Consider the following 14,265-nt stretch of genomic DNA (forward strand, 5'->3'; position numbering starts at 1 on the left):
ATCTGAGCCCTACCAGTAGGAAAGGGGACTGGAGCTGCGCCCAGAGTGTATCGCTTGATGAGCTCATCACGTTCTGCTGCAGCCGGGCGGCCTACCTCCGCCCCTCCCGGAGAAGCCCACGGGCGCTGCGATCACGTATTTCGGCAGCGGATTCCTCGCAGAAGCCAGGTCGCTCTGATCGCAGGGGCTGCGCCTCTGTTTAGTCATACCATGGTTCCTGGGGGAATCCTGTTCTCTGATGGTGTACAGCATATTGGAGGAAACTCGGGGTGCGTTATATACCGTATCACACGAATTGTCCAATCAATAAATAACTAGTCTGCTGAGCTGGTTGGGCTTGAGAGTGTCAGTTCTCAGTGTGACTTCTCCCAGTAGTCTGTTTTCCATTGCTATAGGTTGGAGCACAGACAGCAGCAGGTTGCTGATTCATTACGAGTTATTCATTTGAACACCTGCTGGTGAAACCTCTGGCCCGATGACATGGGCTGCCCTCTCTATGGCGACCTCTAGCACTGCAGCACTTGAGCCTATTCGAGTGGTGATGCTATTTTCTAAAAGGGGTGCTCACATTGTTACCCGATTTCACAGAAGCATTTTATAATGGCAAAACCCCATTGGAAAACCTTCTGTGAATTAGGCCCTGTGGTGTTTAATGTACCCGACCAGGGCACTAGACGAGGGAACACGCAGGCAGACGGCATCCACCCACATTTTTCAGAGGGTGGCATCCCACCCCCGCCCCTCTGTGTTTTCCCCAAAAAATAATACTGTGAGGTCAACACCTAGCCACAAGACCACACACATCTCTCACCAGGAGGCTGTAAACTATCAGATATTGATATTCTGCTATACAGGACATATTTTGTTATAGATTCTTAAGTATAAAAAGTGCACACCTTTATACTTAGCCAGCAATGTTATAGGAACATCTGTTCTCTCGGCTTTTTAAAGGCAAATGCCCTGTGCACTTTCATCAAATGGGAAAAACAATGTGGATGTAATTTGCATAATTCACTTTAAGATACTTTAGGATATATTAAATATCTCACGAATGAAGCCAGCCTTCGCAAAGGCACTCCACAACAAACTTTCTCCTTCAAAGTTGTCCTCCTTCTCCCCCTATCGTCCTCCTCATCCCCCACGGCCCTCCCCCCTCCAGGACTCGTCCTTGCTGCTCAGACTTTCGCGCCAGAGAGACCACGAATAATGAGACTAAACCGTCCACATTGGACAAAGAAAAAGAACGCTGCAGCCGAACTACATTAAAGCATCCGGTACGTATACCTTACAGCATGTCTGTGACTGCAGGCACGGCCATCCATCCATGCAGCTATGCCATTCCGGTCTAGCAGCGCACATAGCTGTCCACCCTGAAACCCCTGACATGCCACAACACTTCTGCCACTAGCATACAGCGGCTACCAACGAAAATAAAATTCAGTATAGCTGGGCACACACCGAATCTTTCAGCAATAGCATTCTATCCTAAACCACCAAGAGCGCCCACCCACGTGCCTGACCTTTGGGCTGCTTACTGGAGCCTAGCCAGCCACCTAAATCCGAAGCCGGCGAAAATGCACACGCATCTCTTAATCTAAACTCTTAACACCTCCATCACATTGACTGCGGTCACTGAGGGCGTTCTAATCACAAAGCGCATTGAGGACATACAAATGAGGAAGAGCGCTATATAAATAACGAATACAATACAATACAATATGCTGACTTCCTGTGACATCACTTCCCATTGCCTATGTTGGTGCCCCACCCACCAGACTTTTATTTAGGATAGGACTTGTCCTGATTGTAGGATCTTGCCAGGATTTGTATTTGAAAAGCATTCCCAGCTGGGTTCGGCGTTCAGACATTCCTCCTCCTACTGTTATCAGTAGGGGGTCCCTGTGCTGTACTGGGGCCACAATGGCAATGTTGATATCAGAGCTCTGCTGCAGGAATCTGATTGGCATATTCCACATTAATGTATTTTTATGTGCAATTTCTCCTGGCATTTCAATACTGATGGCAATTATTTAACCAGCCTGGTACTATATGCGTTATTATGCAGACACGTGAGTGATGGTGAGCAACATTTGTGGTGTGCCATAAATTGCCTGTTGGGTGCGCTTTTTCCTGTGGCACAAAAATATTCTCAATTGCTTCTGGGCAGTGTGTGGCACTCGACCAATGAATAACCAGCATTAAATCCATGTTATCTGCGGAACATAGAATGCGTTTTAAGGATACATACATATTTTCTTCTGCAACAGAGCGGTGCTGCTGAGTGCTCTATCATTGATTCATAACCTCACTTTTAGAACTGTCCCAGTAAAACGCATGTTTTCACCTAAAATATTTGGAAATGGTGCTTTATTTATTTATTTTATTTATTCTTTGCTTGTTAGGCGCTTATACAGTAAGTACGTTCGGTTTCAAAGCGCTCACAGGGCAGTAGGGAGGGGCATGGGAATGAACACATTACAATGTACAAAAATATTATATAGAGTGGGGGGAAAAACAAGGGCAGACCTGCTATGCCTTGTGTGTACATTTTAGCATTTATTTTTACCCCTTGTGTTAAAAAAGTACTGGCTGGGCATCATCCTTCACGCTAACTTTGGATGGGATACATTCCTCCTCTGCACGTTCAAGCTACGGCTTACCACCTTAATCACGGAAATGGCGGAGAGAAAAGTGCATACAAATATGGATATTCTGCATAAAGAAAGAATTAGAATGCACATTGGAGGAGATAATTAAGGTAAGGGGTAAGGAGACCACTTATGGCACCAACTATGACATAAAAGCAAAATGGTTAATGGTTTAATGTAAGTATACATCTGCTATTCTAGGTAATATGACTAGAACTTGAACATACAACAATTCCATGAGTATCTACGTAGAGGGAAGGTTGTCGACATTGTGGTTGGCTTCTAAAGATGGAGGAAAATAGGGTGTGCAGTCATAATGTCGAAAAAATAATGTCGAATTACAAAAATGTGGAAAAAATAATGTCGAAATTTTATTTTTCGAATGCTTTATTTTTTTATTTACATTTTATTTGGGGTTCTGCAAGTAAAACAAAGGTTAAAACAGAAAAAAGGGGGGTTGGGTGGGGAACCCCCCCATTTCGAACAAAAAACAAAGAAAAAAAGACATTCGAATTTTTTTTTTCGACATTATGTTTTCGACATTTTGACTTTCGACATTATGTATTTCGACATTATGATTATAAACCGGAAAATAGCCTTCTTCAGAACCGCCGGAAAAGGAGGCTGGCAGAGGAGGTGTCCTTGTTTCAGGAGACATACAAGGAGGTAGGAGGCAACCCATTCAAGGACTGTGTTCTGCAAGAGACTCACAGGGTGATAAATATGGTCATCTGTGTCCAAGGTAGGAGAGAAGTCCAGGACGCATGAACGCTGGAGGTCTCGAGCAGTAGTGACAGTAGTGAGGACGTCGGAGAAGTGGGTGAGTGCCATTTCCTGGAGCGTCTGCTTTGGAATCCGGATTTGGAGGTTTTCAGATCATCCTCTCCGTTCACCTCCAAGTAAGTGGTGATACGGTTGAAGAACATATGTGTGAGAACATTGGAGTATAGTTGAAGCAAGGAGGTGGGTCGATAGTTTTCAGGGACAGCACAAAGTTTCTTGACGATGGGTGTCGTGGTGGCTATTGTGAATCCGCTGGAAAGATTCCAGAGCTGAGTGATAGGTTGAAGAGTGAGGACAGGTGCAATCTAGAGACGGGTGGCAGTTCCTTAATGGTCTGAGTCAGTAGGAGCATGGGAATGGTCGGCCGGACCGGAGAATAGGTGCGAGTTCAGGACGCGTGGTTTGAGTGAAAGACAATACAAATTAGAGGGTATGGGGCATGGAGGCAGAGGTGGAAGAGAGCGACTGTGGAGACAGGAGGGCATTCAGGGTGCCTCATATTTTAGAAATCTTGGAAGGGAAGCAGGAGGCTTAATCCTCGGCTGAGAGTAAGTAGGAGAAAGAGAAAGCGGTAGTGAAAGGTAGTGAGTAGGCAGTGGAGGGTTCTTGCTGGCTTACTTGAATGAGTTAGAGAAAGTATTCAACGTTGGTTTAGAAGCCCCTGAACTATCCTCTTAGGACGATAGCTCAGGGGCAACACGCTCATCTTGGAAGCAAGACGACCCAGAGCAACATAGGTTCGATCCCCGGGTCCGTGCTTAGACACCTCTGGGTATTAAGCGTGTTATAAATAACCAATTAGAAATTAGAAGAAGGATTTGACAGGCTTCCAAGCAAGAACTGTTTCTTTGTAAGAGGCAAGAAAAGCAGGACAGCGGTATATAAGCCATTGACCTGGATGTGGATGTATGAGACTCCCTGACATAGTCTCGTGATGTTTCTGCAGAGAGCAGAAAGAGGCAGGGGTGAAGGGGCAGGCGCCAGTTTCCCGATCTTGTTTCCACTCCAGATGGAACATTTGAATGGATCACATTAATGGTGGCAACCATGGAAAAACATTACAGGCGTCATAGCAATGGATTCTGAAGGACTCTGCCTGCTCTTTAGCAGGTGCTAAAGCATCTTCTGAAGTCTGTCCAAATCATGCCTCGCTGCAGTGGTCAGAATTCAGATCCCGCAGAGAAGCATGTGGAATGCCTGTGGTGTGGACTTCCCAGTGCGGTTCCCATTGCAGAAAACCCATGGACACAGTTTGGTCCTGTTGATTTCCAGGTGCCCGCTTCAGTCTGAACAGGGCTTTTGGGCGAGGTTGAGATGGGATGAAAGAGTACCCTGTTAGGCCTGCATGATGAAGTCAGTGAGGGGGAGTGAGATCTTTGAGTGGGATCCTAACTTTGCAAAGAGAGGGTGCCAAGGAGTCTGCACTATAGTTTGGAAGTAGCAGAGAATTGGAGAGAGTGGAAAGGGACAGAGACAGTGAAAGTAGATGATCGAGTTGTCCAATTGAGAGGGATTGATGGAGGAGACTGTGCTGATGAGGGAGGAGAAGGGTCATATGACCAGTGAGGGATCATAAAGAGTGGTGTCAAGTTGGTCATACCTGGGAGTATGTGTATGCAAGGGAAGTGGATTCATGCAGTAGGTCCAGGCAGGGTGCAAGCAGCAGGTCAAGACAGAGAAAGATACCTTGAGTGCCAGAGGGAGAGTATAATAGAATGACAATGAGAGAAGGTGCTTCTAGGGTTTGAACAGGGATGTGATCGAAGGATGAGTGGAAAGGCAGAGGGGGAGTGGGGCAGGCGGGCAAGAATAATCATGAGATCAACTCTGCCCCCTCTCACAGAAGGATGGGGGGAGTGAGAGCAGGTACCAGAATATGTGAGCAGGGTCACGAGACTGGTAGTGTCATGCAGACTGATCCATATTCGGTGAGACAGGAGATCTCATTACAGAGAGACTGGGCAATGCCAGAGTACCAGTATGAGATCGGTGGGAATGTATGAGGTTGGGCTGCGTGTGGTGATGGTGACCAGAGTGTCATTTGAGAAGAATAGGGATGCGGTTGGAGGAGGGTGCAGAGAGGAGGGCCAGTGGGGGGTCCCTGCACGGTAGGGTACACAGTCCCAGGCGAAGGACAGGAAACATTAGAAGGATAAAAAGGATATGGGGAACTATTATGTGGGAGGGCATGGTGACCTTGGGCAGCACGCAATGGAGGTGGTGGCCATGGAGTGGAACCAGGCCAGTACTGATGAAGAACTGTGTTCACAAGGCCCACGGCAGCCTAAAGTTTACAGTATTTATTTATTTATTTATTTAACATTTCATCTAAAACCATGCCACATGCCCATAGGCCTCAGGGCGCACACATACGACAGACAGGACAAACACAACTACAAAAGGATTTAAAACCTGCGAACAGGAAAGACCGATACAGATACGCGGGGATCATAGGGCAGGAACTCCTTAATCGGGTAAACAAGTCCTTAATTGGGCGGCAAGTCGAAGAGACAGGTTTTCAGCTTACTCTTCAGCTCAGCCGGAGTCTCGGGTGCTCTAAGGCAGAGAGGCAGCAGATTCCAGGCAGTAGGGCCTTGAACATTGAAACATGCGTCCTACAGCCTTCGCCAGCTTGAAACTGGGTTGAACCAGTTTAATGCAATATTGAGAGCTAAGAGAGTGAACAGGGACGTATGGTTGAAGGCGCGCCACAAGGTACTTAGGGGCCAGGTGAAGAACGCACTTGTGAGTCAACGTAAGAAGGCGAGGAGTGACCAAAATAAACGAGCAAGGTTACTAGTGACCAAAGATAGATTCCCAGGACCAGTACTGACCAACGAATTACAAAACCGGGCTGCTAGGAATCAAATATTGGATCAATATTCCAATAGTCACCAAAATAAATTAGCTGGGCTGGTAGCAACCTGAAAATTACAAAACATGCTCGGGAGCAACTAAACCTTAGACGAACAAGGCCATTATTGATCATGTATAGTGCAAGATGTGTAATGCCAGCCTTCTCGGTAGAGGGCTGAGGAGGGCGAGCAAAGCAGACAGGCACACATGTGAAACCCTTTGCCTAAATGAACCGTGCCTGGCCATCTGACAAGCTGGACGCTGTGATGGATAACATCTGCTGGGGCCATGGCATATCGCCTTAGGTGGCCCAATTGATTCTCCAGCAGGCAGGGTGAGCTAGTCAATTATGTTAAGTGTGGCTACCTGGCTGAATGGAAAGGCTGCCACATTGCTCTCCTCTTAGTCACATTCACCCAGTATAACCCTCAAACATGGATCTGTGGACTCTGCTGGGTTGGGCCATTGGGCTACTTCCTGCAAACTGATTAAAAGCATTCTCGGTCATAGGATGTTATGTTGCTTCACATTTATATAGTCCTCTATATATCATTGGTATGATCTCAACGCGCTGATTATTACAAATGATGCAGCCAACTGCATTATGTATTGGATGTAGACATTGTGGAGCTAATTCATGGCCATTTTAGTGCGTGAAAAGTGACTTTGCACTGGTGAAAATCAAAGTTCGATGAATCGTGCCCTGTGTATTTTCCGTCTTCCATTGCACACCTTTGATACTTGGTTATTTGCCCACCCCTGGCCATGCTAATCCCTGTGGCCATTCCCACCCAGTTCCTGTCTCTCCCCGCCCAAAAGACCTCTTCATAGGAACTCTTTGAGCTCACTTTAACCAAGCCTTATCATCAAACTTTGAACTCAAAGTGTCTGCTAGTGTTTTTCAAAGCAGTATTCTGAGAGTTGACTTAATTGCAGTTGCAAACCAGCTACGTGTGTAAAAAAAGGTCTTAACCAGGTCTGCCTTTAGCCACTCGATTTATAAGCCCTATGCATGTCCTTTACTGAATTACCATTGAAAGCAAGCATTGACAAAGCCAATCATTTTGGCTTGTCTATAAGTATTAGGCATTTGTCAGGCACTGCAATTAGATGCCCAGGTACTCACTTTGTTTGCAGCTGCTAGTATTAGTGGCTAGTTGATACCATGCCTACACAAAGGCTCAAACTGTTAGCTTTGCCAATGCTTTTTGTATATGCACCAGGACTCACTCAGGTAGCAAAGTCTCGCTTATTGTCCTTTACAAAATAATTCGTTTTGGGTAGCAGGTGGAAGTAAAGCAACTTATTTTTGGCTCACAGGCTGTACTTTAGCACCAGCTGGTGAGGTTACATAGTTTTGGCCTATAGGTAGCACATTGCGGGGACACATTACTGCCAGTGTTCGTTTTTTGAAAAAGGGTCCACTGGTAGCTGAGATTAGCTGAGATGACGTGTTCATTGACCATAAATTGACATGACTCGGGTATTAGTCAGGGAAGGCACCAATCGCCCCACCTGAAAGTGTGACGCTGTGCAAAACATGCTAATATATAATGATTCGGAGGGGGTACTGCATGGAAGGCAGATGGGTTGTGACGCAAGTGTGCGTCAAACACACCACACACATGACATCTATGTGACTTTCTAGAACATTAGGTTGTGCCATTCTGTGGCTGCCCCTGACCAGAGAGAAGTCGAGCACTGCCTGGCAGAACTTACCTGCTACCATGCCAGCAATGGCCGAGGAGGTGTAGTTGCCCTGCCCCCCTGTTGGGATGTGAGGAGGGTAGCCAGGAAGCGTAGAGCCAACCATGTCACGCCCTAGAAGAGAAAATACAGGGGAGAGTTAATAGAGAGCCCTGCAATATTCTCTATAAAATACAGTCTGTGCACGCTACTCGTCGTGCCATCGCCAGGGCGCATGGCGAGAGGGCATCACTGTGGGCGGGGTGCCATGCTCTCCCTCCCCGAGACGTGATTACTTAGACAGAACCCCCAGCGCCCATTAGTAGATTACACTGTAAAAGAAGCGCCTTGGTTTACCCTTCCCAGAATGTGTCACTCAGCCGCACTACCACCCTCCGGCAGCAGGTGTCGCTGTAAGAGCAGTGCTTTTTCCTCTCTCTCGCTGTGTTGTTTTCAGTTCAGCAGCTCTGAGTACCAACCTCCCTGTCACCAGAAAAAGAAGCTCCCGGTTCCCTCTGCAGTCTGCACTAGGGGCTGCCATTTAAACAGCAGTTTCAACCCAGGCCAGCAGATATCACTTTCAGCCAAGTATGAGGCTGTCGCTCCCCCAGGTACTGTTTACATACCAACACTGCCACTATTTGGTCAGCAATATTTTTTGAAATAATCTTTGGCTCTAAAATCAAAGGGATGGCGTACTGTGTACTTGGTTCGGCGCAGCCAGTTGGCCGCAGCGGCCAGTTTGGCGTGCCAATTTCGGCGCGGGAGCCTTTCTGGCGCCGCCGATTTGGCGCGAGGGACGTTTGGTCGTGGCTGACATTGCAGCCAGGTCTAAGCTTCCTCACGCCAAATTTAAAAGCATAATTATTTTGAAATGTAGCACGTTGACAGGAACTGTGCCTGACAACGTGTTGCATTTGAAAATAATTTGTGGTCAACTGACTCCTCCTAAGGCTGCCTTCTCAAGCCTGGGACGTGCCTGTTCCTTTTCTTGAATTGCCCACTCATGCTGGTGGCTGGCTCCTGCGTTCTGTTGGAGTGGCAGGTATGCACCCTGCCTTTCACACCACCTGAAGCCATAATTTGGTCCGTCTTTACCCTACATTTTCCAATCAGCAAGCAGCGTAACCAGTGGTCGAAGTGGGCGGGAGCGGTCGGGAGCGGTGCTCCTCTACTTCTTTTAATGACGTTTTACCGTTCCTATAGTTTTATTTTAAAAAGAAACCGTTCTTGAACGAGTCCACGGCACCTGAAACGAAATTTCAAGTGAGTGCTCTCAGCAACATGAGTCACCAAAGTAGATGGCAAAAGATACAGGTGCCTGTGGTAGTCGCTGCCTGAGGCTGTGTAACCAAAGTAGATGGCAAAAGATACAGGTGCCTGTGGTAGTCGCTGCCTGAGCTGTGTAACCTGAGATATATTTTTTTTATAAGCTTAGGATTTGGTACCCTGAGAGATATATCTGCTGTCTGTGGCATGAGGCTATATGATCTGCTCAGTGGCAGCAATATTTCTATTGTCTGAAGCTGAGCCGAGCCTGTTTTTTTAAGGTTACAGCACGTGGGATTTGTGTAACCCGAGAGATAGCTCTGCTTTATTAGAGATAGTTTGTGTAACCCTTGGAACACACATGCTGCCTTAGAGGCCTGTACGGTCTGTGTATTTGGAACGATATCTCTCCCACCTGAAACCTGCCCTATTAATTGACTAACGAATTGCTTGACCCAGAGACCAGTCTCTAAGCACAGGACCGGGATTCGAACCCGTGTTGCTTTGTGTTGGATTGCTTCCAAGACTAACACGCTGCCCCTGAGCTATCTTATGTATCCCGAGCGTTAGCTCTGCTGTCTCAGACCGCTGTGGTCTCTGAGGACTGGGCGAGCTGGTGCCTGCCTCGGAGCCATTAAATGTCAGTCGCAGGACCCCAGGCTGTGCTTAGAAGCGTGAAATTGAAGCATGCAGGAGGAAGAAGGTGACTGGGCGGTGACAGTTTTAAAGCGGTGGTGAAACAATACCCTTAGCCGGTCTAGTGATCTTAGGCTGGCAGAGAGGAGGGGGCAGGGGAGCTCCGCCATGGACTAGCAGCGAGGAGGGGGTGCGGCCCAGGCTGGCTCTAGTCGAAGGGCTATCTGATTAACCAGGTATTTCAAAAGTACAGATTGCCACGAGCACGAGGCAGACCCCTACATTCTTCTATTTCTAGCTATGCACAATCCACCACAGACACAAGTCAAGTGATGTGGCCTCTGCTGACACCAAGCTGAGCCTGCCCCAAGAGGCCTGCACTCAATGACACAACTGAGCTAGCCCTGCAGGTGCTGCAGACTCGTGGGACCCACACACCCACTGACACCAAGCCGAGCCTGCCTCAAGCGGGATACACTCAATGACAAAACCGAGCTAGCCTGCCAGGTGCTGCAGACCCGTGGCACCCACACACCCACTGACACCAAGCTGAGCCCGCCTCAAGAGGCCTGCACTCAAGGACAAACCCGAGCTAGCCCTGCAGGTGCTGCAGACTCGTGGGACCCACACACCCACTGACACCAAGCTGAGCTCTGCCTCAAGAGGCCTACACTCAATAACAAAACTGAGCTAGCCCTCCAGGTGCTGCAGACTCCCGGGACCCACACACCCACTGACACCAAACTGAGCCCGCCTCAAGAGGCCTGCACTCAATGACTCAACTGAGCTAGCCCTGCAGGTGCTGCAGACTCCCGGGAGCCACACACTCACTGACACCAAGCTGAGCTCTGCATCAATAAGCCTACACTCAAGCTAACCCTCCTAGTATTGCAGACTCAGGGGACACACACACACTGGCACTATATTGAGTGTGACTAGTCCTGCAGCCTCAGGAGCCCTACACTCACTGACATAAAACAGAGCTATCCGTGTACTGCAGACTCATGGACCCGACACTCAGTAACCCCAAACTGAGCGCTCCCAGTATTACAGCCTCATGGGCCCTGCACTCACTGACACTGAACTGAGAGTGCCCTGCGCTGCAGCCTCATGAGCCCTGCACTCAGTGACTGCAAACTGAGTGCTCCTAGTACTCCAACCTCAAGAACCCTACACTCATGACACAAAACTGAGAGTGACTATTACCTTGACCGCAAGAACCCTACACTCTCTTAAAAACTGAGCGCCAATTGCACTGCACTCACTGTGTGATGAATCACTGGCATCAAGACGGAATGAGATCTCCGACTAGAACAATCTCCTGGAATCCCCAAACTGATTGACATCAAGCCAAGTTCTCCCCTGCTATGACTTCATGCACCCCATGCTCACCGACAGCGTGCATAACTCTCCCCGTGCTATGGCCTTAAGGTTCCCCACACTCTGACAGGTGTCCCCTGCTCCCCTAGTTCGGCATTATGGGCTTGAGGAGTTGCGGGGGTGTCCCCTGCATACATTAAAGGGTAAGCGGGGGACGAACAACCTAAATACGAAAAGCTCGAGTCACAAAGTGCCGCCAAGCGGGCTTCGCAATTTTGTAACTCAAGCTTTTCGCAGTCGGTATTGTAACGTAGATCCCGCACTGACACCGAGCCAAGCTCACCAGTACTGCAGCCTCCAGAACCTCAAGCTTACTGACCCCGAGATGGCGTCTGCAGCACTAGAGCCTAATGGGCCCCACACTCCAAGACGTACTACTAACCTCTTATGGTCCAAGGACTCGCTGCGCTTCCCTGATCCTGCAGCCTCAATCCCCCCCCCCATGAAGCTCCATTGCATGTCATTCCCGGATCCATACCTGAGATCATTGGCTGACTCGTGAACTGGCCGTACATGGAGGCCCCGTGGGAGAAGGCGCTGAAAGCAGGGGTGGAGCTCGTCCCATGGCCTCCTATGCTGGTTGGCTGCAAGTCCGAGAAGGCAGGGCTACATAAGGAGGGTGGGGTGGAACTAGATGCGCGGCAGTCTGGTGATTCTTGCTTTATGAAGAAGGATGATTGTGGATCTGTTGAAAGGGGGAGGAAGAGGGTTGGGATGGAAAGAGATGGAATGAGAAGGATGGTTTTACACACAATGAACATACACATCAGCAGCCACTTAGGTGGAGGGGCTACGGCTATGTATGGCTGAGGGGCTTCAACCATGTTTAGAGAAGGGGCTAAAACTGGTCATCATGGTGGAGGGGCTGTGGGCTTGTTTGGCCGAGGCTACGTTTGTTGGTAGGCTGTGGCTGTCAATGGAAGAAGGTCTTGCTGATTAGTAGTGGACGATGGTGATCATCATTACAGTGCTTAGGCAGTCAAGAGTGATGGGCTGTGGTGCTCAGCAGTGGCATGCTGTGGTCATCTGTGGTGAAAGCTATGGTTAGTAGTGCAAGTATGTTATGATTACTTGTGTATGGTGTGAATAGGTAATCATGTTTAGGCTGAGCTCATCAGTGGTGAAGGACTATCATGAACCATAGTGGGTGGCTGTGGCTATCCATTGAGATGTGTTGTGGTGATTATAGTGGAGGGCTGTGATGATTAGTGGTTCGGGGTGTTGATCACCACCGCAGGGCTGTCTTTATCAGATTGGCTATTGTGAGTATTAGTAGCCCTTTGCCTCCTGGCCCAACACGCCAGCTCCCCCACTGAATTGAGCACTGGTCAACACAAGATCTATCTTTCACACCGTCTAGACATCCATGACCTCATCGTAGCCAATAATCTGGATATACCTGTCAGCTCTGGCTACACTGTACCGCTGGACCAGCCCTGTCCATTGTTTTACCCCCACAGCTACTTCATCTTCCACAATGGTAGACTGGACTCCAGAGGCGTAGGGGTCACCCTGATAGTCAGAGACACCCTCTCTGTGAGACAAATCAGCTCAACTCAGCCTCAGAATTGTGACCTACTCTCCATTAAACTTCCACTATTTTGCACTGCCACCATTACCCTGCACGTTATCTATCGCCCACCAGGCCCACTTCAATCATTTCAGGAGGACCTCCTCCATTTGCTTAGCACAAGCATCAAACCTACCTCTCAAACTATCCTCCTCAGAGACCTCAACCTAGGCCTTAATGACTTGGCAGATAGCAATGCTAGCTCTGTATTCTTCGCCATAGGATTCAAACAATGTATGTCAGCACCAACTCACTCTAAAGGTCGCACCCTGGATTGGCTAGTTGACCTCAACTGCCAGGTCACCGTCTTCAATAATCTTCCCTGCCCCTGGACTGACCACTGTGTTATCTTGTTTACAATATCTTTCAATAGCCTACCTACTCGCACCACCCTTCCTATGCCACCCACAATTGCTCGTTGCTCACGCAACCTTGGCAAAGGCCGAATCCTGACCTTGCTTGTCACACTACAATAACCGCAATTACTGCACTCACTCTGACCCATATACCCTTGCCAATCTTTACTCCAATACTATTGTGCGTACTGTTGACACCATCACCCCCCTTGCACCCTGCAAAACCAAACCCACCACACACATCAACTCATGGTTTACTTCAGACCTCCTAGCTCATCATGCAAAAAAACATGAGGCTGAGGTCCAACGGAGAAGAACCCCATCAGAAATACACGACATCATCTTTGCTGCCAAAAACGTACAATCTAGCTATCATACAGGCCAAAACTACCACCTACAATACCAGAATTGCCAATGCCAAGTCCAACTCACATGAGATCTTTACAATACTGAGAGAACTTGAAGAGCCCTCACCCCTTTCCCACTATCGACTTTCTGAAAGACGAGACCCGGTGCACTCAGATTCAAATCACCCTCTTTGACAAAATAGCAATGTTCCATGGAAAACTCCAATGCAAACAAGTAACCACTAGTGCAAACGCACAACCCCCTTCGCCCTTACCTCTCTGGCCTCAAAGGCCATGCAAGACCACTGCCCTTTCTCCTTTGATACTGTCTCAGAAGATGATTTCACATCCATTTTGAAGGGCCTGAAACCCTCCAGATGTGGTGGTCAAGGACTGTGCAGAAGCCCTGGTCCTCTTCATCATCATATTTATCAACGCCTCCTTCACCTCATGTAGGGTGCCCACCAGTCTTAAAGAAGCATGAATACTCCCTATACCCTACCATCCCCACAATCTACTGAGCGATCACTACAGTCCCTTTTCTCCTTAAGATTTTGGATAGAGCAGCCTACATTCAAATCCATCATTACCTGGAGACTAGCTACATCCTAGTCATCCGTCAATCTGGGCACAGCATCTGCCTTGCTTGACTTGAAGAATCAGCTTGATGAAACTATGGACGCTGGGAAACTGGCGCTCTTGCTACTCCTTGACCTCTCTTAGAGAGGCACAGC

The 14,265-nt window shown here is 48.3% G+C and overlaps 1 protein-coding gene across 6 annotated transcripts in view; it reads right to left on the bottom strand.

Moving 5' to 3' along the window:
- Positions 1-14,265, bottom strand: part of PAX8 (paired box 8) — a 104,575-nt gene that overhangs the window by 19,402 nt on the left and 70,908 nt on the right. For 3 of the 6 annotated variants that reach the window (XM_069619025.1, XM_069619024.1, XM_069619023.1), the window contains 2 exons: positions 11,737-11,943; positions 8,007-8,108 (listed from right to left, as the gene is read on the bottom strand). In XM_069619025.1, coding sequence (XP_069475126.1) covers positions 8,007-8,108; positions 11,737-11,943 — 309 coding nt within the window. The remainder of the gene's footprint in view (positions 1-8,006; positions 8,109-11,736; positions 11,944-14,265) is intronic. The other 3 variants (XM_069619028.1, XM_069619027.1, XM_069619026.1) reach the window with 1 other exon arrangement.

Source organism: Ambystoma mexicanum, chromosome 10 (assembly GCF_040938575.1).
Source record: "Ambystoma mexicanum isolate Mex_15411 chromosome 10, UKY_AmexF1_1, whole genome shotgun sequence".
NCBI classification, from domain to species: domain Eukaryota; kingdom Metazoa; phylum Chordata; class Amphibia; order Caudata; family Ambystomatidae; genus Ambystoma; species Ambystoma mexicanum.